Source organism: Agelaius phoeniceus, chromosome 2 (genome assembly GCF_051311805.1).
Source record: "Agelaius phoeniceus isolate bAgePho1 chromosome 2, bAgePho1.hap1, whole genome shotgun sequence".
Taxonomy (NCBI): domain Eukaryota; kingdom Metazoa; phylum Chordata; class Aves; order Passeriformes; family Icteridae; genus Agelaius; species Agelaius phoeniceus.
This window is the reverse complement of record NC_135266.1, coordinates 87021651-87048106: the sequence shown is the minus strand read 5'-3', so window position 1 is coordinate 87048106 and position 26456 is coordinate 87021651. Positions and strand designations below refer to the sequence as shown.

At 44.9% G+C, this 26456-nt stretch overlaps 1 protein-coding gene across 6 annotated transcripts in view; it reads left to right on the top strand.

The window, feature by feature from the left end:
* The window catches only part of USP35 (ubiquitin specific peptidase 35), a 27677-nt gene extending 1221 nt beyond the window's left edge, over window positions 1–26456 (top strand). For 4 of the 6 annotated variants that reach the window (XM_077174091.1, XM_054655144.2, XM_077174089.1 and 1 more), the window contains exons 2-11: window positions 9383–10079; window positions 11246–11381; window positions 15167–15296; window positions 16706–16807; window positions 18654–18812; window positions 19597–19790; window positions 19912–20005; window positions 21588–21694; window positions 22495–23710; window positions 24876–26456. In XM_077174091.1, coding sequence (XP_077030206.1) covers window positions 9398–10079; window positions 11246–11381; window positions 15167–15296; window positions 16706–16807; window positions 18654–18812; window positions 19597–19790; window positions 19912–20005; window positions 21588–21694; window positions 22495–23710; window positions 24876–25046 — 2991 coding nt within the window. In that variant the 5' untranslated portion in view covers window positions 9383–9397 and the 3' untranslated portion in view covers window positions 25047–26456. Of the gene's footprint in view, window positions 1–9044; window positions 9130–9382; window positions 10080–11245; window positions 11382–15166; window positions 15297–16705; window positions 16808–18653; window positions 18813–19596; window positions 19791–19911; window positions 20006–21587; window positions 21695–22494; window positions 23711–24875 lie in introns of all 6 variants that reach the window. The other 2 variants (XM_077174090.1, XM_077174093.1) reach the window with 1 other exon arrangement.

Sequence of the window (26456 nt, the reverse complement as noted above, 5' to 3'; positions counted from 1 at the left end):
GGTGATGAATGCTCAGGGTGAGGGATTCAGGAGGAATACTCAGTGAGAAGTGTATAGGAAGGGTGCTCAGGGGAAGAGATGAAGGACGGGTAGTCAGGGAAAGGGATGCTTGGGGCGTTGGGATGCTGGAGGGATGCATGGAATAGGGATGCTCTGGGTGAGGGATGAGGTAGGCTGCTCAAGGGAAGCAGTGCAGGGGGGGTGCTGGTGGAAAGTGTTGCAGGAAGGATGCTCAAAGGCAAGAATGCTTGGCAGTAGTGATACAGAAGGTTTTTCAGGGGTCAGGATGCAGAAAGGAGCTGGAAGTAAGGGCTGTTTGAGGGTCAGGATAGAGTTGGCGTTCTCAGGAACTGGGATGCTCCGAGGGAGGGATACTCAGGATAAAGGGTAGGGGTGCTTGGGAGGGATACTCAGAGGGATGCTCTGGGGTTGCAATGTAGCAGAGGGCTTGGAATGAGGTCCAGGAAAGATGGTTGGGGTGAGAACTACTGAAAAGGCTGAGATGCAGGAAGGATGCTCAGGAGAGGGATTCTTGTAGGGAGTAGTTTGGGAGAAAGGGCTGGGTTTTGGGATTCCCAGAGAGATGCTTAGACAGAGGTATGCTCTGTGGTCAGGGTGCAGAAGGGAATGGTGGAGGAAGGGGAGCTTGAGCATTTGACTTTTTGGGAATCAAGGTGAATGCTTGGAGGGAGAAATACAGGAGCAACATTGGAAAGTGGGGGTGTGTGCATTCCCCCACTGCCTGCAAACCTATTTAGAAGGCAGCATCTTGTTATAACAAACTGGCCAAGACAGATTCAGGTTTTCCCCAGGGAAGCTGACCTGGGGAGAGACGCCTGGGGATGTTCCCATGTGATAGGGAGCCAAAGACTCTAAAAGTGAGGGTCAAATTCAGATTAGCTGAGACCCAATCCAATTTCAGGTTAGATCTGCTCCAGCTTGGACTTTGCAGGTATTACTGAAGAATAAAAGCAGACGTTGGAATATTTGCACTGCTATGATGTTTTCATAGCACTTTGGGAGCTCAGCTAGGCCATGCTTCATCTGGTGGCAGGGAAATTTCAATGGCATGCCCTACCTAGACTGAAAGGATGCAACTGAGCTTTCACCTGAGAAGGGGTCTCAAAATGCTTTGGGCACCTTTGTGATAGAGTCCATAAAGTTTGTCATGGTCTCATGTTGCATTCCTGCTTTCTGAATTGGCAGATGCAAAGCCAAATATATTGGGGGCTGGAGGGAAACTGAGGTATCAAATGAGCATCATACCCCATTTTTTCTTTCCTGAAGGCACCACCAAAAATTGGAGATCTCTGTCTCCAAACAGTGAATCAGTGTCTGATGAATCCCAGGCAGCGTTGGCAGTATCCGCCCTCAGTCTGGTATGCTTTGGTGAACAGGACGTGGTTTTTCCTTGGGTTATATCTAGGGTTTTAATTTCTATACAGAGACAAAAGCAGACAGAAACCTGAAGATATATCTAGGGTTTTAATTTCTATACAGAGACAAAAGCAGACAGAAACCTGAAGAAAGAAGAGTGATTTTAATGCTATAAATACCTTCAGGAAAACAGCCAGCTTTCCGGAGTAGATGTATTTACAATCTCCAGGGACATTGATAGAGAGGACCTTGGCCTGAAGGTCAGTGCATCCCAGATCTGGGCACTCCCAGCATAAAGCCTTATGGAAGTAGGGTGTCACAGCCCAGACTGAGAGCTGTAGCTAAGCAGGAAAGCAGAAGTTGTTTGGGGAAAGAAAAGGAAGATACCTTCAACTGGACGATGTGAGGAGGAAAACTGGGAAAAACTTACCTATTGCAGGCAGAACAGAGCTTTTGGGCATCCAATGCCAAATAAATTCAGAGAGATCAAAAGCAGCTGTGGTGGGTTATTTTTGTGTGGAGTTGGTGCTGGGCTTACCCACAGAACCAGTGGTTTGTCACTGCTGGTCTGGTGGTTTGAGCAAGCCTTGCCTCACGACCCTTTCTCTCCTGCTGGTTTTCAAGGCAGAGAGTAACTTAATTCCTTGTGTCTTGCTTTCTGTATCTGTACCAGTATGGTTGATAATAAGCTAGTGATGGTTTTGAGATGCTTTATTAGAAAAGGATACCAGTAGGTACTAGAGATGTGTGTTTGTGGTTGTTGACTGAAGGGGAGGAATGGAGCTGGGAGGAGCAGTCTGCAGAAAGAGAGGATGAAATGTTGGAGCTATAGGCTCTTTTTGGTGGTGCACTGATTGCTTTGACATCCAGCCAAAACCTTTTTTTTTAATTTGGTGACTGAGTGCCTAACAGCAAAAAACAGAGCAAGAGAAGAAACTCAGGGATCTCTGTGCACCAAAGGGATTAAAGAAGAAGCACTGAAGAAATAAGAGAGCAGGGTAGGGTAGGGTAGGTAAGATAGATGGGTTGAGATAGGGCAGCCTGCCCAGCACTGTTGTCACTTGGAGAGAGCTGATAGAATTGTATGATGTGGTCAAACATATTTATGATGTTTTAGAGGAAAAAAAGAACCATGAAATACATGGTACTGTAGAAAAAAGGAAAAGGGTCCGCAGTGATCTGTGGATCTAAAGTATCAACAAATTTTTAAAAAGGTAGGGAGTACTATATGATAAATTTAGGCTGATTGCAAATAGGTATCTTCTGACTGGTTATGTTTTTGAGACCTTTAAAAGAACCTGGCCACAAGAGAGGAACTCATTGTTCCCAAGGTGGAGCTCCTGCATGCAAAGCCATGCAAAATGCCAGCAGTCCAGTTGGGTGACAATGCCTTAAATAAACCTTCACTCTCTGGAGAGAACTGAAAGCTACTGTTCTGCAGAGTGTAGGGACAGCCTCCTGCTCCTAATCTGCTACTGCCTGTGGTGCAGGGCAATGTCCTGTTCCAAATCTGCTGCCTGAGGTGAAGGACAATCTCCATCGGTGCTGTACTAAAGGGCAGTTCTGATTCTGAGGATAGAAAAGTATGAAGAGCCTTGTCAGCCAAAAGTAATTAACTCTAGTGAGTAGGAGACACACAACATGAATGCAATCTGCCACTGGAAAACAGTCTGGGACAGGCAGCAAGGAATATGTGATCTCCTTGAAAAGCAAAGGTGAATTTAAAAAGGCAGATTATAATCATATGCAAAAAATTCAGCCAGTCTTCTGTGCTGGCAATTTTTCCCTGTTATGACTGCAAATGGGTAGAATCTCACTTTTTTTTCTAAAGGGCTATTTAATGGGATTTTTCTGCAGTTATTATTTCTGACTTTCTGCTTAGATCTCATAAAAATTACCCTGGTGCTCTGCTCTGCCACGCCACTTTATGGGGTTCAACTCAGCAGCTGAAAGCAAAGGACAGTGGAGCATCACTATTAATGTATTTGCAGGTCTGGAGAGGCTTGGCTGCTGGCTCTGTCACAGCCTATTCCATCTCCTTGTGCAAATGCTTTGGTCTAGATAGTTTTTAAGTCCCTTCCAACCATTCTATGATTCTATGGTCTAGATGTGCCTTAGTTTTCATATTGCTACAATAACATGAGTATCTATTAGATGTGGCAATGATGTGCAGGCTGTGGTTTCCCCTTCTTAGCTGGATGAACAGCAATGTACTTTGAACAAAAAAAAAAAAAAGCCCTTTGCCTATGAATTCATTGGACATTTGTTCCCTGCAAAAAAAAAAAAAAAAAAAGTTGTTACTACACAATTGCTTCGATATTTCTGGAAAACAGACCCAGAGAGGTGACAACAGGGCTGGTCCTTGTAGGAAGTTGTATACCAAGTCATGGCAAATTTTGTAGAAATTTTAGAGAACAGAGTATTTTTTGTGCCTATTTGATAGTGGATATCAAGGCACTATGTGAGCTCCCTTTTATCCTGCAGCAGCTCAGCATGCTGCAGGATTGAGCCCTAATTGCCTGGCTGCCTGGAGGATGCAGCAGGAATAGCAGTAATGTCTTGGCTGACATAAAAGAAACCATTTCGGCAGGAGTTAAGGACAATAAAAGGTGAGTCTCATTTCTGTACTTCCCGACCTCCAGGGAGTTCAGGGAGTAGATATTTTTCTTCTTTGTAAGTCAGAGGCAAACCGCTTTATGTATCACTCTATGTTTGGATGGTGGGAATTATTTTTCCTTCTTTAGTGGTATTTATCAAAGTGTCTATAATGCCATTGTAGGAAATGTGCTGAATTTATTACTAAGGTTCCCTAAAGGTAAGGTACATTTTGCATCTATGTTTTCAGAGCTTTGTTAAGACCTAGGGTGTGGGAACTGGTACCACATTCTGCAAAAAGTGCTAAGTAGACTTTACTGGAAATCTGCTGCTGGCAGGGATAAAGGAATGAATTGATTTAGAAGTAATTGGATAGAATTCAATTGAAATGAATCCTAATTAAAGAAAAAGAATGGGCAGAAGAGAACTATAAGTACAGCTCAAAAGTGTACAGAGTATGAAAACTAGACACAAGTAAAGCCAAAGGTGATTTTTCATCCCGTGACTGGGTTTTGGGGTTTTTTTGCAGTTTACTCAGTTTGGAGAGTGACACTAAGCTGGCCAATGCTGCTCTTTGCTTAAGTTCCTTTTCCCTCTGGTTTCTAGAGTGTGCTTGGGTGTCTGTCCTTGCAGGGAGCCATCTTGTGGTCAGCAAGCATCTTTGATGTCAGTAAGGATTTTGAGATGATGCCCTGCACCATCCTTATATCCAAGACAGATGTATGTACTGTTAATTGGGTAGGAAGCAGGCTGGAACTATGCTAGGACCTTGCCTTTTACATATTTTTTATGAATGATGTAGAAGAGGAGATGAAATTAATTTTATCAAATTTGTGAGTGAGGCCAGAGTTGAAGAGTAGTCAATACTCTTGGGGACAGCGCTGCCAAACAGGAGGGCCAGGACATGCTGTGGCTGATGTGAACCTCATGGAATTCAACAAGGACAAATGCAAACTATTTTGGGGTGGACGCTGGGGATGGGCTCAACTGGGATGGACTAACCCCTTGAACTGTTGAAGGCTGGGCACTGACAGATAACAGCTCCCAGTGCCTACAAGGAGGTTATTGAGGAGATGAATCCAGGAGTACAAGGCAGGTGAATGAGAAAAAACAGACATAAATTGAAACAAGAGCTCCCAACTGCAAATAGGATAAACCTTCCCACTACGACATAATTAGAACAGGAGCAGGTTGCCCAGGGTTGTTGTATGATATCCATCCTGGAATATTTTCTAGACCTTAATGGATAAATCCCTGAACAGCTAGAGTTGATTTCAGCTGGGCAGGGTTTGGGCTAGAGACCTCCCAAGGTTCTTTTTCTCCTCATTCTGTGATTTTGCATGTGTTATTCCTGCCAGTCATTCACTGGGGTAGCAGAACAGTTTTGCCATTTCCTGGGATGTTTTCTTTTTCCCTCCAAAGTTCATATTGTGTACTCTATGTTTTATGCGAGCTACAAAAGAGATGGGAACCTCAATGTGACTCTTCAGTTTAATAATCAACTCTTTGACCTTCTATTTCATCCTTGTGTGTTCCAGGAACTCAGTTCTGTTCATAAGCAGGAATGAACCAATCCTCCCAGCTCTTCAGTGTGTTGTTAATGCTGGTGAGGAAGAAGTGCAAAAGGTTGTTCTACTTCAGGAACACTCATTATAGAAGCCTGATTGTCTGAATATTTTGTCTCTTTATTTCAGTATTAAACAGAGGAGAACCAGGGACCAGATCTCCAAGGTAGCATTCAGCTGCACGACAGTGAACCGTCCTTCCCTCTCCTGCAGTTCCCTGGGTTATTTATGACACACTTCCAATTTCTACAACAAATGAGACAGTGATCTTACAGACAACACTCCAAATCATTTTACTGCTCCACTGCAAACCCTGACTCACTTTCCACAGAGGTCTTGGGGAGGAAAAAAGTTAATATTAGCTGCTTAAAAAAATATCTGAAAACATCTGGAACTGTGCTTGTCTTGAATTAGCCATCTTAATTCCTAGCCTTTGACATGTGAATGATCTTTTAGTTTGAATGCTTTTTTAGTGTAGTTTTAAGACTATAATATTTATTATTGCATATTACAAAGCCACTTAAATGTTGCTTTAATGTGGTTCTCAGATTTGTAATATATGGCCTGGCTAGCATCCTCCATCCTGGCCTTGTCTGGCCCACACCCAGGGAGCAGTTTGGTCTACCCTGATACACAGCAGAGCCGTGGGCTTGTCTGTCCCCTCCCACTGCCACAGGGTGGTTGGAGAGGTGCAGGTGGGACTGTATTACCTAAAGCCCAGCCTTGTTCTGCAAAGCCCTTCACTGGTGAGGAGGACATGGATCCTTCACCACAAGGTCAATTCAGGTGGTTCTCTCTGTGTGTCTTCAAGGTCCTTATGTCCATATAAGTCATTATGATGTTTCCTGCTGAGGAAGATGATTCTTTGGGACTTGTTTGCCTATTGACTGTGAAGAGACTTTGTTTCAGCTGTGTCCTACTACACAATGTCAGTTGTGACCCAGTTGCACTCCAGGCAGCAACACTGAGGAAGCCCATCCTCCTGTCCCTTTCTGTGATCAGCCTGAGGAAGAACCACGCCCTTTTAGGAGATGCAAGTTTATCTCAAAATTCAGATGAAATTAGACTCTTTGCATCGAAAACCTGGTGAAGTTTGGCAATGCTAAAGTAGCTAAAAGCACAATCATAGTGGGGACAGTGGTGGGCAGCCATCATATCTGAGAAGGACAGCGAGAGCACCCAACACCACATACACCAGGGGACTGTGGTGATTTGTGGGGTTAGGTCTAAAAGAACTGTAGCCATTGTTTGACCATCCTGCCTGTGTGGTTATTAAATATTAGACTCCGAATGTTTCTGGGTGGGACGTGCCTGGCTTCGTCTGGCCTCGCTGCTGGACCAAAGGCGGCAGCTGTGGTGTTTTCACTGCAGAGATACCTTTGGCCAGCTGGATGCTGCAGCTGGGCACTCAGAACAAATCCAGGCAAAGTAGGAACTCAGTTTACCTTTGGTGGAAAAGGTTCAGGCGACAGTGAAGAGAAAAGAAGCGGGTTCTGCCATAGAGCTTAAATCCAGAGTTTTATTGCAGCATGGTAGACCTCTGAACATGGTAACAGCTCTCAGACAGACACCCTGACCGCATGGTCTCGTGTCCTTTGAAGCCCCGGGGACAGGGGGAGGGGAGGGACAGGTGAGGGCCAACCAGGTGTGAGGAGGGGAAGGCTCAAGGGATACAGACACTTGGACAGGCCAATGAGCCCAGGCCTGAGGGGCATCTGCCAACCACACGACGCCCTGCTGGAATGTTAAGATTGATGGACAGCTCTGAGGCAGGAGGGCAAAAGGGGGAGGGGGAAAGGTTGGCACACCTGGGGAGGTTGGGATAGGTGAAACAGGAAATCGCACTGCAACATGTGGTGTTTCCAAATCACTGTGCCTGGCTCATGGATTGCTCCAGGGAAGTAATAGTGAGACATAACCAATGAACACTGTATATCCTCCTATCTCCTCCTGGCCCTTTATCTATATGCCAGATGACTGGGGTGTCTGGGATCAGGCTGGGAACCTGCAGAGGGGAGGTGAAAGGGCTACCAGCCTGACTGCAGGTGTGTGCCAGTTTGTGTTTGGCCAAGGCAGCCACTGAGCTGCAGCAAGGACAAATGCTCCTCCTGATTTTGGACTGTCTGCAGGCCCCATCTGCTCTCCAGGTTGACTTTTAGCCTTTGCTGACACTGTGGTACTTTCTGTTGAGGTGAAAAGACATTATCTCTGGGATTTTGTCTTCTCCTTTTATCTTGTCCTCATTTCCCACTGGTTTAATGCAGGCTGGTCCCTCAGGAGTCCTGCTTATATATTCTATCCTGGGAAAACAGTGTGATGGAGAGCATTAGCTCTGCCATAGCTTGTTGCAGGGAAGGCAGCAATAGTGCTTGATGGGAGAAAAAATAAATCCAGCACATGAGCAGAGGAATGTATGAGTCAGCAGGCAGGGGCCAGAAAGGGCAAAGTGGTTCTTGGAGAGGCACTGCAATGTAGCCTGTGGTCATCGCTGGATTGGAGGTGGCTATATATATATATTTATATATGTATATATATTTATCAGTAATGGTTTTTTGTCATCTTGGGAGATTGTGGGCAAGCAATGATGGGAAGAGGTGATATTTGGTGAAGTGGGAAGGCTTCCCAGCCAATTAGCTGTGAGTCAGAGCTTGATGTTTGTGTCTGGCATGGTTTTACTTCTCCACCCTCAAGCAGCTGTCTACAGGAGAAAAGACACTCTCTGGCTCAGATAGAGGCTTTCTCCAGGGATGGCATGGTCCTTGGATGGCATCTGCTGAGGTCTCTTCTGGCTGTCATCTGTGAAAACCATACTTGGGGTACATGTCATCTGCATATGTATTCTTCGTAACCCTGTCCACCTGAAAAACTTCAAATGCTTCCAAAGTGCTAATGAAGGATCTTTCTACTAGCCCCACTAGGAACTGGTGCATGTTGTTCTCATTTCACAGATTAGGGAGCTGAGGAACAGAAAGGTGGGGATTATTATTCTGGTCGAATACATGAGTGTGGCTCATTTTAGCCTATAGGCAGGAAGGGACTTTCTCCAAATGTCTATTTGTGCAGTGCATTGTGCTGGGGGGACCTGCTGTGGATGAGCCTTTTTAGTCCCTGTAATACATTATAAGAAATCCTGACTGTCTAATTTTATCACTCTATAATGGTTTGGTTTTTGTTGGTTTTTGTTGGTTTTTGTTTCTTTTATGCAATGCATCCAACAGCTGGTTATAAATGTTATTCTGAACTTTCCCTTGGGAATTCCTTGTGTTTTAAAAACTGTTCTCTAATGCTTTATTGCTGGTGAATTCAGGCTGTGACAAATGGGAAACTTTGCCTGACTCTGCAGTTTCTCTCCCCGCTTGCTTTGGTCCCGCATACAAATGCGGCAGGTCCCTGGGGAGCAGCCAAGACTGCACCACTCAGATGGAGTGGCTGGCAGCATGGTGTAAATGTTAAACAAACACCCCTGCCATTGCACAGAGAGGCTGCAATCCCACCTCTGCTTCCCAGGGCTTTTCTCTCCTTCCCTGAATGTGAAGACAATCATCGGGACCATCTCTGCCTCTTGAGGACACCTGAGCCAGCAGACACCACTGTAAGACTTTGTCTCCCTTAATTCCCACTTGTGCCTTCTGTGGATGTGTACTTGGTTGTTTGCAAGACAAAAATTTGTGATTAATCAGAAGAAGTTCTGTATCTTTGTGTATTCATTCCATTTGAGGTCTTGAGTCTCAGTCAAAGAGTGGTTCCAGATAGCTCTGCTTTTTGACCTCCCTTGCCCCAGTCTGGGCTTAAAAGCTCAGCAGACCCTCCTTGAACTAACCTGCTGCTCTGTCCCTCTCTTTTAGGACCAGGGAGCAGAGATGGATAAGATACTGGAAGCTGTAGTGATGTCCTCTTACCCCAACAATGTGAAGCAAGGGCTCGTGAGGCGTGTCATTGAGGCGGCGAAGCAGCCCATGGACAGCGAGCAGTGCTGGTCCATGCTGGAGCTATCCACCAAGCTTTATCTCACTGGGGACACCAAGTATAAAAGAGAGATTGGGAAAGAGGTTTTGGAGGTCTACGGCCACTATCACCCAGAGGAATTTGAGGAGTTCTTCAACGTCCGCTTCCTGCTGAGTCTCCTCCAGGAAGGCTATGGACCTCTGGGAAAGAGAAGCCACTATGTCCTTGATTATATCCAGTTAGGACTGCAGTTTGTCCTGGAAAGCCCATCAGCAAACAGCATCTTCAGCTTATTGAGGATCGAGGTGCTCCGGAAAGTCTGCGAGAGGCCCAGCCCCAAGCAGTGTGCGAAGATCAGCAAACTCTTAACGCAGCATCCTCAGTGCATTCCCACAGGAAAACACCAGCTCCTGTTCTGTCAGCAGCTGATCCGGTGCATCGGGCAGTTCCAGTGTGTCTCCGAGGGGGAAGAGGAGATCATGGAGTTTTTGGAGCAGGTGAACAAAGTGAGTGGTCTGCTGCAGAGGATCTGGAGGACACAGACCTCAGCCATCCTGCCCTCTTTGAAAGAACTGTTCACTATCATTTCTTCAACAGGTAATTTAAAAATAATAATTTAAAAAGGACTGGGAATGTAAATGTTGGCTCTGATGAAGTCAAACTCAATTAGTTTGGCATCTTGCAGAGTTTTAATCCACTACAGAAATGCAGCCACAGTTTAAATATAACATACAAGCATCTCTTAAAGTTACCAGGGCTCTGAGCTGGGAAGACAATATCACCCTGAAACCAGAGAGAGTCTGCAGATGGGAGCTGCTAACAGGATGGAAGCATTTGCAGCACATGTTTGTGTTCAGCGCTTTCTAACATCAGCTGGGCTTCAGGGAAAGTATCTTATCTGCAGCTTGTTAGAGTGGAACTTGAGAGCTTTTAGAAATGCCACTCTCTTTTGGCTGACTTGGTAGTGCCTCAAAGCCTGCTCCCTACCAGAGACTAGGGATAAAGCCAAGCAGTTATTTCTCACTGCCCTAGAGGTATGAAGCCCTACTGACTGTCTGAAGGGCGGTTGCGTCTTAGGGTGAGACAGGCAATATTTATTCAACTTCTGGGGCTTTTAGGTTATTGTGGAGGGTTTCAGAAGGTTTTTGGGAGGTACCAATGCTATGAAAGGCTGGTGAGCTCCTGCTTTAGCTATTCCTAAGACAACAGGAGATGGGTTTTTCAGTATGACAGCCTCATCCATTGGAAGGAGGCCCATTTCCAGGCAGGCAAAATTGCAGTTGCATCCTTTTGCAATTATTTGCAGTATTTAGTAAAAAGAGAGCAAGCAGAGGAAATTTGGTACCTGAGTGGGGCCAAACACGTGCCTGTAATCTCTTCCTCCCTTGGGGCTACATATGGCTTCAGGGAGCAGCCATCTGCTAAGATCCAGTTTCATTATGTGCTGCACTGGGATCTGGGGAATTATCCTCCTAGCACAGCCAATGGTAGACTCTACACTGCTCATTGGCAGCAGCTCAGTGTCTGCTCCATGATGTGTGGATGTGGCATATGGGGATGTGGTTTAGTGGTGGACTTGGCAGTGCTGGGTTAAGGGTTGGACTGGATCTTTGAAAGCTTTTCCAATCTAAACAATTCTATGATTCTATTTTTTGTGGGCAGAAATTATTTGGTTTTTAGGACAAGAAATGACCTAGTGTGCCTGTTTTTCCTGTCAACTAACATCTTCACTGCTGGGGGTGATCCCTCTGGGTGTCTTGCAGAGGAACAGGAAGCGCCCTCCAATGCCTTGGCCAGCGTGGTTCAGTTTGTCCCTCTGGAGCTCATGGATGGCGTCATAAGAAACCTCACCAATGATGACAGCATCACTGATGTGCAAATGATGATGGCCATTGGCAGGTAGGAAAGGCTGTGGGAGTGAAACCTTTAACTCAGTTTGGAGAAATGCTCTGTGTGGTTTTAGCCCAAGCAGTTTGGCTGGTGCTGTCTGGTGAGGAGTGTGTAGGGAAAAGAAAAACTTCTGTATTATTTCTTCTAGCCCTGAGGCCTGAGAGAACTAGAATAAAGAGTGGTTTTTATTATGATTATGACTATTATTATATTTGTTTGGCTTAATTTAGTTTATTTTCTTATAAATAATTGCATTATCGGATGTCCAATATAGGCTATGTTGAAGAGGTTTGATTTTTTTTTTCCTGAAGCTATTGAGGCCTTTTTCTTCCCCAAAATCTCATTTTCATGATTTCATTATGATCTCTGTCTCCCTTCAAAAGGATATCTTCTTAAGCCACCAGTCACAGCTAAAGACTTATGTGAGGGAGGTATGCCCAGCTGTTTCCAGGTCCTGCCTTGGCCTTTGTCAGGTGGGTGTGCTGCAGCTGGACAGACAAAGTCAATGGAGACCTAGTCAAAGCATGATGAAGAGTAGTGGGTGAAAGGCTACCTGATATGGCAGACCTGGTCTTTGCAGCACCAGTGCCCTCTTTGGCATTACCAGGTCTTCTTTGCACTCTTATGTCCAAGTCCTACAGCTCTTCTGTGCTCTAGTGCCTGGCTCTGCACTTACTTAGGTGTATCTTCAATGATCTTAAGGATATTTTTCAGCCTAAATTATTCCATGATTCTGTCTTTAACCCATACTTCCCTTAGAGGTCTCCATTTAAACAGATGATATTCACATGCAGTGGTGTGTCCACTTAACACAGGGGTGCTGCTCTGACTTGATCTCACTGGAAGCATCTTTTTTCCTCTTCTTATTACAGGATTTGTGTGTCCTTCCCAATATGGTTACATGACAGAAACACGTTATTCCTGATGGGAAGTTTATGTATGCAGAACAGAGTTGCTTCTCTTTGGCCTGCTAGGGAAGATCATGGTTTTCCCAGAGTCCAGCAACCCAAGACAAAATATTAGGTTATCAGTTCAGTTCCTAACCCTCTTCTCCATCTTTTTCTCTTTCTGGACACCTGTGGCTACAAGCTCCAGACAAATCTTCTTAGAGTGCCAGTGTCTAAATACAGAGATTGCCAAATCAACTGCATCATTCCTTAAAACAGTCTTTGTCATGCAGAAGGAGGAGTAAATAATTAGTAAGAGCTCACAAAATGTAATTAACATCACGTAGGATAAATGTTGAAGTTTTGGCAGCATATTTATGGCAGATGGGTGTCCCAAAACCAGCATGACCCCAGGCTGTTTGATATGTGTGCTCCATGCCTAGAAAATCAAAGGAAAATGTACAAATTGAAGATCTTTTAGCCTAGTATCCCCGACAAACTGGTTGCATGCAGGAGTGTTTTTTCTGAAGTTTAGGTTTGGGAGTAGCAAGGGAATAAACTGGACTTACGTAGAACTTCTGGTCAAGCATGTAAAGAACAACTGGTGGTAGAAAAAGCAAGGCTATCACCTGCTGGCATAAGTGCACACCACAAGCTCTTTTACAGAATTGGTCTATTTTTAGATAAACTCTATTACCGTGCATCTGTGACGTCAGAGGTACTCACAGATTTGGATTTGTTTTTTTTTTCCCCTGGGGATGTATCTGTTCCAAAGAGCCTGGCTCTGGATGCAGAAGGCATCTGCTGTCTCACAGCTATGCAGGCACTCACAACCTCTGGAGATCAGGGTCTAGGCTTTTAAAAGTTTAGCAGACCAAATCAATGACTCCTTTGTCAAATTAGGGTCATCACTACTAAAATACTTGTGGATTGTGCAATGTGAATTTAAAACTTAATTTCTTCCTACTGTAGCAACACGGGCAGCACTGTAACTTAGCTACCAGTGCTAGCAAAGTATAGCTTCAATCAAATAAGGTTATTTTAGGCCTGTTTAAAGAAGATAGGGAGAAAAAAGACCTTTGAATCTCTGGATCCATCTCCCTGCTTTATAGCATTGACATTACAGACCCCTTTCATTAATGTTCAACTCTGCTCCTCAAAGCAAGACTATGTTCCCACTGCTGTTCTCTCACAGCTCTTCCACCACTGGGTTGCTTTACTGGGTCAAATCTCTCTTCTAACAGCCAGTCTGTGTGTATTTCTGGCCATCTTACAGTTCATTTGATCTTATGCCAACAGAAATAGCTGAAATATCTTTTGCCTCCCTGGTGTTTATTCCTTCAATATGTGCAGGAAGAGCAGTCCCTTCTCATCTCTGCTTTTTCTCATGGCTGTGCTAAACAAGCCAGGTTATTTTAAGCTTTTCTTGCAGGAAGTGTTCTTCATTTCCCCTACCACCTGAACAAGTTTCTTCCACACAGTTCATTGGTCTTGGGCACAGATGGTGGTGTTTGTGCACCATGTTCACCATGGCAGCCAGACCACAGCCTGAGGTCATTGTTTTGCTATGGAGAACACCTTTCTTTCTGCACCACAGGTGGTGATGGTCCTTTCCATGGCTGCTGTTACACTGGGAACTTGTAGTCACCTGGCATCTGCCTGGTTGTCTTCAGGCAGATGAATTACTGTAGCCTCCATTTCTGGTTCCTTGCATGCCTTTTGAATCAATACATTTCCCTCCAGTTCTACATTTCTAATCCTCAATTTCTAATCCTTGTGACTCCTTGATCTTCCTCTTGTGTTGGTGATGCTTGACAGCTGTGCATCTTCACATACAGTGATTGCATGGCATTCCTTGTTCTCCTCTGGTCCAAATGTCTGTGCAAGCTTCTCTGGCATTTGCTTTATTCTCCACCTTGGCTTGACTTCTATTATTTTTCAACACCCCAACATATGCTGCTTTTCAAGGATTTTTTACTGACTAAAGTTTCATTTTTCCAGTTCCTTGTAAACTTCACTAATTTCACATGGCTCTTTGCCTTGTGGTGGTTAGTTATCTATCTTCCCTTCTTTTATTTTGCGTAAGATACAGATTTATAAGTAAAAGGAACTGACTGGGTAAGGTAGCTGAACTGAGGTGTAGCCTGAAGGTTTGGGGTATCTTCAAATCAAAAGTACTGAAATGACCAGCAAAGTTGGATACTTGGAGATCCCAAGTCTTACTTGCTTCCTGGTTGTTTAACATTAAATTTTAATAGAAACAATGTGTAATCACTTAGCCTTAGGTTATAGTTTTACAAGAAACTTCTGTAAGGCACTTATTTCTTGAAGAACCATGACAACATGTTGGTTGAAAGGCTAGAAATGAAATTTTTTACCTGTGACATTCAGGAATAATTGGCTTCTATTAGAGTTTCCAGATGGAGTTTTTTTAAATATGTTTTTGGAAATCAGTGTTTCCCACACCACACTGAGAACTAAAATATATGAATCTGAAACTGGTAAGGTTTTTTCCTTACCAGTAACAATGCAGAGATCAAACCAGTATAATTTGTTTTCTAATGGTGACAATGCAGAGAGCTCAATCAAATCCTCACATGATTAGTATGTAGAGCACAGCACCAGTTTTAAAAGCTTGAATTTGACTAGACTGAATTTTTGGAAAAAATCCCCACTTTACTCAATGGACTTGGGCCTGATCCTCTGAAGAACCACCATCTGATGGTGACATTGGAGTATTTCTACTTCAGGCTTTTTTGTGCTTTGAACAAGATGTGAAATGCCTTGTGCAGAGCCTGTCTCATCCCAGTGACTGGACACAAGTTTGGAGGAGGTTTGGCCTAGAGTGGAGCTTGACTTTTACAATATGTGCATTAAATTTATTTAAGAGTTTGTGTTTCGTTTCAGGATGATTGACTGGGTGTCCTGGCCCCTGGGAAAGAACATAGACAAGTGGATCATTGCTCTGCTGAAGGGTTTGGCTGCAGTGAAAAAGTTCAGCATCTTGATTGAAGTCACTCTTTCGAAAATAGAAAAGGTCAGTTGGCTCTTTTAAATGTGAATGTGAACCACAGAAATACCATCTTGCACCTGAAATATCACCTTGCCTTTCAAATGATAGGATGAGATATATAGAGAAAAAAGAGTTTGCTGTCCCAAGGGATACTGATTTTGCTGCTAGGAATGATGTTCTCCAGAACAACCTGGGATTCTGCAGGTTGTGGTCTGCAGAGGTACTGATATCTTAAAGGAAATAAAATAGCCAAGGATTTTCAAACCAGTTGAACACTTTCCTTCCCAAACGATGAAGTTCTTGTAAAATTTACTTTTGGGAATGTGACATGCTCTCCTTTGACCATGCCTGGGTAAGTGCTGGCTGGTACAGGTAAAATATATATCAGTGAGTGTATTAATAGCCTACACAGTCACAGGTCAGTTCTAAAGCTTGTGCCCTGGCTTGGTTCTTTTATTATTGTACATAAAGCCCCTGCTGCCATTGCCATCATCTGTTTCAACAGTGAGTACTTGCTCTCTCTGAAAACTGTGATCAAGCACTGAAACTGGTCACTATTTCAGAACTTTTTCCATGCTGTGGTCCTACTCTTCCCTCCTTCATATAGTGGGGATAACACCTGGCTGAGCCGCCAGAAGAGGTCATCATAGAAGCTACTAGGACATCTTAATGTCTTAGTTAGGGACATGGCTTAATGCTGGGCTTGGCAGTGCTGGGTTAACAGCTGGGCTCAATGATTTTAGAGGTATTTTCTCACCTAAATGATACTGTAATTTTATAATTATCAGTACTGGAACATTATCAATAACTGCATTTGTCTTTGTGATCCCTCAAGTGCATTGAGCAGTGGGACAGTAGCCAAGCATCTCTGGCTTTTCTTTCTTTCCTTTCATTATTAATACATAGGAAAGGGACACAGCCCAGAAAATAACATGTGATTTTTGGAAACCCTTAGAAGTTATGATCTGGCAACAGTAGAGGGTATACAGGTATTTTTTGTAAAGTAGAATAAATATAATTATGTAGCCTTTGAAAAAGATACTTGCCTTTTATCTCTTTGTCTGAAAGGTTAGTGATAAAATTCCAAATATCTGAATAAATTAAGAGGCATGTTCTAGAAAATCTAGCATTCTGCTGTCCTTGCATAGTTTTTTCATGAGGAGATATAGAGATGCAGCACTGTCATAAGAGGCATTACACAAGGCTGAAAGGGTGAGGATACCCCACACAGTATTTTTAAGGGTGCCCTAAGCCAGTACTCAGGACAGGAGATGACTCTGGAGAGCTGTTGCTTACTTCAACATCCAGCATGGAGTAGGAAGAGACCAGCAGCCCTGGTAGATGCCCAGTGCCTCTGTTTCCTGCTCTCCCCTTCTCCTGCTGGTTGCAGGGCCATCCTGCCTTCTCATTTGCTTTTTTTTCTCCTCCACCAGGTCTTCTCCAAGCTGCTGTACCCCATTGTGAGGGAGGGAGCTTTGTCTGTCCTGCAGTACATGCTGCTGAGCTTCCAGCACTCCCACGAGGCATTTCACTTGGTAAGGCTGAGTCTGGCACTTGGATGAGGCCATTGTCCTGAGTGTAACCCTGCTGTGGGGCAGCAGGGATAGGGGGGCACCTGAGGTGTGGCAGATGTTGCCACTCTGGCTTTGGAGTGCATTTGGTAGAGCCTTTGTGTTGAGAACATCTCAGAGGGCCCTCACTGTGGAGGGCAGGGAATACATTATTAAACAGGCCTTGCTTTTCCTAAGTGGGTGCCTTCCTGTGTGTTGGACTGAGTGGGGCCCATCCCACGTGTGACTTTAAATTGTCACCAACACGTGGCACCCATTTCTTTAGGTGGTGGGTCATCTTTGAAAGGTTTGAACAACGTCAGTGCAGCAAGACCAGAAGACTGGATCAGAACACTTCACTACACAAATTCTCTGTTAAAAGCAAAACCAACTTTTGGCAACATTTGAATATCCACTTTTCATTTCCACAGTGATATTTTATAGTTTGTTTTGCTGTTGGCACTAAGGCGCAGCTCTGCTTCCTGCTGGTGTTGCCTCTGGAATGCTGAATTTAAAAAGTGAGGCTGAAGGCAAACGCGTGCATGTAGTGATTGAACTGATAAAAGCAGTGATGGAAAGATTACTTCTATTAATGTTTGATTTTGTACTTTCTGGTTAAAGCTCTTATATTTGGCTTTTCACCTGAAGTTCACAGAACAAACAGATAAAGCTAGAAAAAAGCAAAGCTAGCCAACATTTTCAACTGATGCTTTTTTATTCCTCAGCTGGAGATACTTTGAAGGAACATGAATTTCTTGAGAAACTCTTTGGTTTCTAAAAATAGAGTAATTCCAACATGTTGTCTTCAGTTGGACATCAAATTTTGAAACACTTCAAAAGCTATGAGTTACTCTTTGCTTGAAGTTTCCATCTATAGCCCATAAGCATAAATTTCCTCCTTTATTTAAAAAACCAGAACCCAACAGGGCCAAACCATGTCTTTTTGTGTTTGCCCTGGCACTTTGGAAGGGTTTTGAGAATTGTTCACATCATAGCTTGGCAAAATTCTGATGTACAAAAAGGTGCTGCAATTGATCTTCTTCCCCAACAACCTTTTCTGTTGGAAGGGAAATAGTTAAAATCTCAACATTTTGAAGGGAAAGAAAAAGAGGAGAAGAAGACCAAGCGAGGAAAAGACAACCTGGAAATGGCTGGACTGGGGTCCTGATACTTTTCTTCAGGATTACACTGGGCTAAAAATAACTTAAAATATAAATATGAAAGAGGTTGTGTAAGTGCACATCTGCAGGGTTGGAAATCGGTCGTTAATTCTGTGTGCAGCTGCAGGGTCAGCAGAGGGTGCCCGTGAGCAACAGATCATTTGCATTTGCATCTGCTTGTGCATTTTTACGTTTTCGAGATGAAAGCAAAATAAAGAATGTGCTGCTTATATGCCTGTTGCCACCCATCCCACCATACCAATTCCAGTTCAGTGTATTCAGTATAAAATTAAGAGCACAGCAGACAACATTTCTTCTAGGCTAATTCCACCTACCTACCTTGCAGGTTTGAATCCCTGCACTTGGCAGTCAGCATGTCCTTTCCATCGTGGGTGTGGGATTTAGGGGAGATTAAAGAATAGCAATTGCAGCTCAGCAAAGCAGCAGCACAAACCTGCAGGTGTCATGCAACAGAAAACCCTCTAAGGTTGCCAAAATCAACAAGAGAGTTGCTGTTGAGTTCAAAGGGTGAAGGGTGAAGTCTAGAGTGGCCCTGAAGTCAACTCCTGTTCACTGTCTTTTCTGCCTGCAGGTGAATTTCATTCCCCTAAATGTATTAACATTCTGTGAATAACGTGGAGTAATTTTTGTAGTGAATTTTTCTTTTCCAGCTACTCCCTCACATCCCCAGGCTGGTGGCCTCTTTGAAGAAGGAGGACTCCAATTCTGCAACCAGCTCCCTGGAGCAGCTGGCTGAGCTCATCCACTGCATGTTCTTCCGCTTCTCAGGATTCCCAGACCTCTATGAACCAGTCCTAGAAGCAGTTAAAGTGAGTCATGCCCTTCTCAGTCATTTTACTGCTTTCCATATGGAAATGGCATCTCTGTCAGTAGCTAGAAGAGAGGGACTGTCTGGTTGGGATATCCTGAGCCCGTCCCTCACTGGTAGGGATGTCCTGACTTCAACACCTCAGATGATGGTAGAAGAGAGGGGATGAGGGGATTCAAATTCTGAGTCTGAGCCCTGTGTAGGCAGGTTGAAGGAAATTACTTCTCTAATGGTGGGCCTGCAGAAGTCCTGTAGGTGCCTGTAGGTTTTAGCTATAACTTTATTCTGAAATGCCTTTAAAGGACTAATACAAACAAGTAAACTCTTCTGTGCATAGAGGCAGGTTCATGTGAAGAGCAGGAGCATTAGTTGTGTGAATGCCTCTAGCAGAGGAGTTTTGCAGGTGCCCATTACTAATTCTTCATGGGAAATGATCAATCATGGGATCATAGAATACCCTGAGTTGGAAGGGACCCACGAGGATCATCGAGTTCAACTCCTGACCCTGCACAGGGCAGGAATCACACCAGGTGCCTGAGAGCATTGTCCAGATGCTTCTTGGCTTGGTGCCATGACAACTTCCCTGGGAAACCTGTTGCAGTGTCCAGCATCCACCCCATGCTGGACGCTTTTCCTAATATCCAACCTAAATCTCCCCTGACACAGCTTCATGCTGTTTTCTTGTGCCCTGTCACTAGTACCAGAGAGAAGGGATTGGTGCCTGCCCCTCAGCTGCCCCTTGTGAGGACAGATAATGATTTGTAACACAGATGTCTCTTTCCAAGGCTCTCCCGATTCCAAATGAAGACCGGATTAAACACCTCTTAGGACAAAATGCTTGGACCTCCCAGAAGAATGAGCTGGCCTGCTTTTACCCACGCCTGGCATCTAAATCAGAGACAGGAAAGATTGGGTTAATTAACTTGGGAAACACTTGCTACATGAACAGCATCATACAGTCTCTTTTCATGGCTTCAGAGTGAGTTTTTACTCCCTTGCTCCCATTCAAGACTGTGCCAGGGGTTGCTTGTCACGCCAACCTTGCACGTCCCACACTGATTTTCCATCTCACAGATTGCATCGCTGCTTTTCTTTCACAGCTTTCGGCATTCAGTGCTGAATTTATCTGAGGGCAACTCCCAGCCCCTGATGACAAAGCTCCAGTGGCTCTTTGCATTTTTGGAGCACAGTCAGGTAATTATTTAATGTTTTAGTTATTTGTTTGGACTGTCGGCTGCGGAAAGGCTCGTCTCCAAGTTGCTTCCTGCTGGCTCCAACGTGCTGATAAGGAGCTGTGGATCTTGGTGGGTTTTTGTAATGGGACAAATTTTGTTTATATGAAGGAGGCTAATTTTGGGAGAGGTGGAGGGAAACTCCTATCACCCATGAAAGTGGGCTATGTTCACACCAGGCTGCCTGTCTTTAGTTTGTGGTCTTCTTGGGCTGGGCTGATGTCATAGCTAATGTTTTTGACAATGAAGTCCATTAGGTAATAGTTTACATCTGTGGTCAGCTGAGAAGCCTGTTGGTGTGAAGCAGAGGCTTTGTTTCTTGCTGTGCAGCAAGGGAGAAGACTGGAGCAGCTCGCTTGTCCCATTGCTGCCCAGCAAAGCACTAGCAATCAGTGAAAATTGCTTTAAAAGTGGTTGTGTTAAAAGGATTATAAAAATTATAAATTATAAAAATCCCCTTAGATTCCAGATTGTTGAATCCTCTGCATGTGAAGAACGTAAAATAAAAATAACACCCTTAAGTAAATGTAAACATTCCCATGACAAATGTGAAATTTAATGGAGTGACTCCTGGAGGTATAGCTAGGTCATATCTAATTTTTCTCTTGAAAATATGTCTTTATGTTCCTAGAAAGACAAGATATTGGAAAGGCAGTGAATTTTCCCTTGCTGGGAAGCAAGTCATCCAGGCTTCTTCATTTCCCAAGCCTTGACTGGCAGAGCTGGCTGGTAGCATTGTGGTATTATATCACTACAGATGACCTGAGAGGGAAATATAGACATCCTGTTAAATTTAATATTGGGTAATAGTAGAATCTAGGTTTTGATGGCAGGTTAGGGTGACTGTGTTCTGTGATGAACAAGTACAGAAGCATGTGGTGTAGCTGATGGTTATAGTTTCCTGTTAATTTCCTTTTGGTTATTTTTCTTTTTTGGGTTGTTCTTGAAGTTACCTTTTTTCTAAAAATGGGTCTTTTTCCATATTAATTAAATATCTGCTTCCTAATGACGGCAATTACATTATCTGGTAACACAGATTACCTGCCTGCAGTGATCAGAATGTTGGGTGCAAGTTTAGTGGGATTTTTTTTGTTTTGGTTTGGTGTTGGTGGTTTTTTTTTTTGTTTGTTTTGGTTTTGGTTTATTTTTTTTTTATGAAAGGATTTGATGAGAGAGATCCTGATCAAATTAAATGGAGCAGCAAATTAAATTCAGGCTGAATTAAGTAAAATTATCTGGATCAGGTCAATAAACCATTTAAAAATTGAATGATAAACACATATCCATGTGTTTATTTTAGAGAAGTATACATAAAATAATGTCTGAAATTCATCCTTACCATCCTGACTTGCAGCAAACCAAGAAAGTCTTCCTGTGCACTGGGATTAGCCTTTTTAGGGGGAAAAAAGGGACCTTATCAGGCACAGAACACTGTGCTCCCAGTGGACCAGCTAAAAAAACCACTCCTCTCCTCTCTCCATCCCCCTTTGGGAATTGAGGAAAAATTGCTAGGATTAAATGCATGTCTTCTGTGTTGCTGCCAGCGACCAGCCATCTCCCCTGAGAGCTTCCTCTCTGCCTCCTGGCCACCCTGGTTCACCCCTGGAGCTCAGCAGGACTGCTCAGAGTACCTCAAGTATTTGCTGGACCGGTACGTGACGAGCGCCATCATCCTGGAGCCTGGTGACAACAGCATCCCTAAACCCCAGTGTAGTGTTTAGTGCTAACCCACATGCAAACAGGGCATGTGGCTGGGACCCAGAGGAGTTGGGAGAGTGGAGGGTTGGGATCGTGAGACTGGTCTGAAATGAAATTCTGTTTCTAATGAAACCCTGTTTGTACAATTTTAGGGGTCAGAACTTAAGTTCAACTTGAAAATTTCTGCCTTTGCTCTGAGGACACAAGGAATTAATAGAATTACAGAGTCATTATGGTTGGAAAAGTCCCCTATGATCATTGAGTCCAACCATTAAGAAGTCCACCACTAAATCATGTCCCTAAATGCCACCTCTACACATTTTTAACACTTCTAGAAACAGTGATTTCACTACTTCCTTGCTCAGTCTGTTCCAATGTCTGGCTGCTTTTCACCCTTTCAGTGAAGAGATTTTTCCTGATACCTAATCTAAAATTGTACCAACCGTAGAGGTTCACCTGACAAGCCACTTAGCCTATTCTGTAAAGTGTTGATTCTTGCCTTTACCTAGAAATAGCAAATCTCTGCTGTCCCAATGATCCTTCTAGAAGTATGTGGTCAGTGGCACATGAGGACTTCAGGTTCCCAAATCCTGTCAGACTCCTTCCCACTTTTTTCCCACAGCATCAGACCCCTGGGTACAGGCAGGTTAACTGGGATTAACTACTTGCAGTGAAGAACAGGAGCCCTACTTTAGAGACTGCCTCTCGGTGTTGTATTGATGCATAACACAGCCTTTTTCTCCCCTGCCAAAGATTGCATGAAGAGGAAAAAACTGGAAAAAGGATCTACCAGAAACTCAAGGAATCCAGCTTGACGTCTCAGGCAGTGGAGCATCATTACTTAAACAAGACATTGATTGAGAAGATGTTTGGGGGTAAAATGATGACAAAGATCCGCTGCTTGAAGTGCCTGAATGTTTCCTCCCGAGAAGAAGTCTTCACAGACCTGTCCCTGGCTTTTCCTCCATCGGACAGGAATGTGTGTGGGAGCACACATATTCTACCAGTGGAAGAAATTGGCCCACAGTTCATTGAGCCTCCAGAAAATGCAGGCCAGCTCATGGGCTCTCCCTGGATCCAGAGGAAGGCCCCCATGGCCAGTGACCATGCAGCCCCATCAGTGTCGGTGGAAACATTATGTTCCCAGGAACAAGGAGAAGCAGCAAATCCCATACGTGGCAATGGTGTTGGGGTGGATGCAGCCAAAGACCCTCTCTCAACTTTTGTGGAGCAGGCATGTGCTCCCAAGGACTCCAGATCTGTCCCAGATTTAATCAACTATTTTCTATCCCCGGAGAGACTGACAGCAGAGAATAAATACCACTGTGAGAAATGTGCATCCTTGCAGGATGCTGAGAAGGTGGCAGAGCTGACAGAGGGTCCACACTACCTCATCCTCACACTGCTGCGGTTTTCTTTCGACCCACGGACTATGAAGAGAAAGAAGATCTTGGACAATGTCTCCATCCCTGTGGTGCTCAAGCTACCCATCCTTGTTGCTCCAGAGGAAACTGAGGAGGTTTGCCAGCATGGGAAGGAGGGTGCTGTCCCAGGGAGTGGCTTCATGACTGTCGTGTATGACCTCTGCAGCGTGGTGGTGCATTCAGGCATCTCCTCCGAGAGTGGCCACTACTACTGCTACTCCAGGGAGTGCACTGACACCGTACCCCACGGGCAGCCCCGGGATGGGGTGCCAAAACCAGCCTCTGACAAACAGTTGGACTTGGAAATCCAGTGGTACCTCTTCAATGACACCAGAGTTTCCTTCTCCTCCTTCGAATCGGTCAGCAACGTCACCTCGTTCTTCCCCAAGGACACTGCTTATGTCCTCTTCTACCGGCAGCGGCCGGAGCGGCAGAGCTGCCTGCTGCACGAGGCTCTGGCTGAGGCCGGCCGCCTGCATGGAGAACCGTCCCTCCACAAGGACTTGATGGAAGCCATTTCCAAAGATAACATCCTCTTCTTGCAGGTAACTCCCGCTGCTGTGCACAACAGGATGCGGTCCTGCAGCTGTCTGACTCATGGGCCATGTTCCCACAAATCCAGGCAGCAGTCGGATCCTGTCCTGTGGTTAAAATCCTGCAGATATCCACCCACTCCCTGAAGCCTTTTCATTTTTAGCACCCAGATATAACCAGGTTATAGGTTCCTGATGAAACTAGGCGCTGAGATTGGTACAAGACACCTTGTGGCTGTGCTTGGGGTTGGTTTGCTATTGTCTGCTCCTGGAAGTTTAGCCTGAAATTTTCTTTGAAGTGCCTGGGAAAGAGAGGATGATGGAATAGTTTGGATTGGAAGGGACCTTTACAGGCTATCTAGTCCACCTCCCCTGCAGACTGAGCAGGGACATCTTCAACTCAGATGCTTAGAGCCCCCACCATGTGGGCTGACCTTGAATGTTCCCAGGGGTGGAGCATCTACTGCCTCTCTGGGAAATCTGTGCTGTGCCTCGCCACCTTCATTGTACAATACTTGTTCCTTTCATTCTATCCCTTCCTCTCCTTCCCACCTTCACTCACTGGTAACTAGCTGTTTCTTCCTACCACCTCTGATGTGCACCTGAACCATTGCAAGCAAAGTCTTTTTTTTTCCTTTTTCTCTTCTTATCACAGAATCATAGAATAGTTTGGGTTGGAAGGGACTTACAGACATCCAGTTCCAACCCTCTGCCACGGGCAAGGACCCTTTCCACTAGACCTGGGTGCTCAAAGCCCCATCCAACCTGGCCTTGAACACTTCCAGGCATCCACAGCTTGCCTGGGCAGATGGGCGAGCTGGGAATACAAACTAGAACAGATTTCATTCAGCTGATGGAGCCCAATGCTTTCCAAACAACAGTGTCTCATATGACATGACCTGCATGTGGGGTGATTTGGGGGGCGGGGGGGGGGGTCCCTCCTCTCCCACAGGTGGCACGGGAGGGCTGGGCTCGATCACTGAAGAGCTGCTGCATCCCTCCTGCTGAGCTCTAGAGCACATGGCCATCACACCCCACTTTAATTTGAAGGAAGCTCCCAGGGGATACCTTACAGCCTCTTGGCTCCTCAGGGATGGTGGGAGCATCCTCCCACTTGAGTCTTTTATCTGCTAATATCCTTGTGCTCTATTTTTTTTCCCCCCCTTCCATCTCCCAGGAGCAGGAAAAAGAAGCAAGGAACAGAGCCGCCTATATTTCTGCCTTGCCGAAATCCCCGCTGTGGTGGAGAGACTTGGACAGGGACAAGGATGATGACAGCTCCTCGGGGGGCTGCAGCCCAGCAGCGGGTGGGGGTGGATCTGGCTCCTTCCATGGACTCGTCTTTTAGCCAACAGCTTGAACCAGATGGGCAGTGTCCATGGGGCCAGCCCAAAGCCAGAAGCTCCTCTTCCTCACCCTGATAACAGTGAGCATCTTGGAGGAGGATTTGAGAAACATTTCAATGGAAAAGGTCTCAGGGGCTGATTTGGAGGCACCTGGAGGGTCTCGCTGCTTCCTATGCACTTGGTCTTCATGCCTTAATGTACCTAAGCTATCGCAGAAATGAGCAGCTGCCAACAGCTCAGAGAAGTGCCCTTTTGCTTCATCATAGCCATGTCTTGCCTGCTGTGAGCCATGCCAGCAGCCTGGGGAGGTGACAGGGACAGGCGTGGGGAGGAAGACAGACTAGCAGGGCCCCAGGGATGGAGATGTCCCATGCACACCCTTTCTGCAGCCCTTCCCATGGCACTGAGTTGGTTCTGGGGTGACCTCTGCTCAGTTGTTATTATTTCTTTTTAATGTGGTTTGGGAACCCACCATGAAAAACCCCGAAGGTAGAAAAAAGTCTGGAAAATGCCAAAATGTAGCAGTGCTGGTCTGTGAGGCAGTGAGCTTGTAAGACAATCAGTGTCAGGTCAACCAGAGGGAGTTTATGCTTTTTTATTGCTTTGTTTATTGCAAGACACCCAAAAGAGACTGAGGGGCACAAACCCCTCCAGCCAAGAGAGACTGACCTGATGCATTTGAGGTTTCTGGGCTTCAGTGAAGACCCATTGTGTTACTGATGACTTCTGGATGCTTTTAGTGTGCACGGCAGGCCAAGACACACAGCTGTTTTTCCAGATGTGTCCTTAGGACCCCATTAGTCTCTTTCTGCTGCTGTCATTTGATGGCTTTCCGGGATGGATCTGCCCTTTAAAATTTGGGTTTTCCCTTGGGATACCCTGAACTGAGCAGCAGATGACAGACCCCCCCTAAACTCATGATCTATTTTTTTTTTTAATGCTGATTTGCAAGGTGAGTAGCCCAACCAGATATGTTATAGCAATCCAATATCAGTATATACTGTGTAAACCAATGTATTATATAAATCAGTAATGGAACAGGGGCAGATTTTGATGGCAGATGGCCAACTCAAGCCCCAGGCAGCACATCTACAGGACCACAGCTCCCTCCCATGTCCCTCCCCAGCTGTTTTCCCCTGCCTGCTCTTCCCTCACACCTGTAGTAGAGATTTCTCTGGCTCAAGTGGCAGAGTCTTGTGCCTTAGGTCCTAAGTGCAAGGCCTAATCCTGACCATGGCATATTGGGGTAGGAGTATTGTGTTTTTGTGGAGGAAATGGCAAAGCACAGACATTGCTATGGATAATGTGAGCAGAAAGTTTGCTAGAGAGAATACTTGGGGTCAAATATCTGGTGTAGACTATCATATTCTTTTATTGTCTTTCCTATATATAAATAAAGGAAATTAATTCAA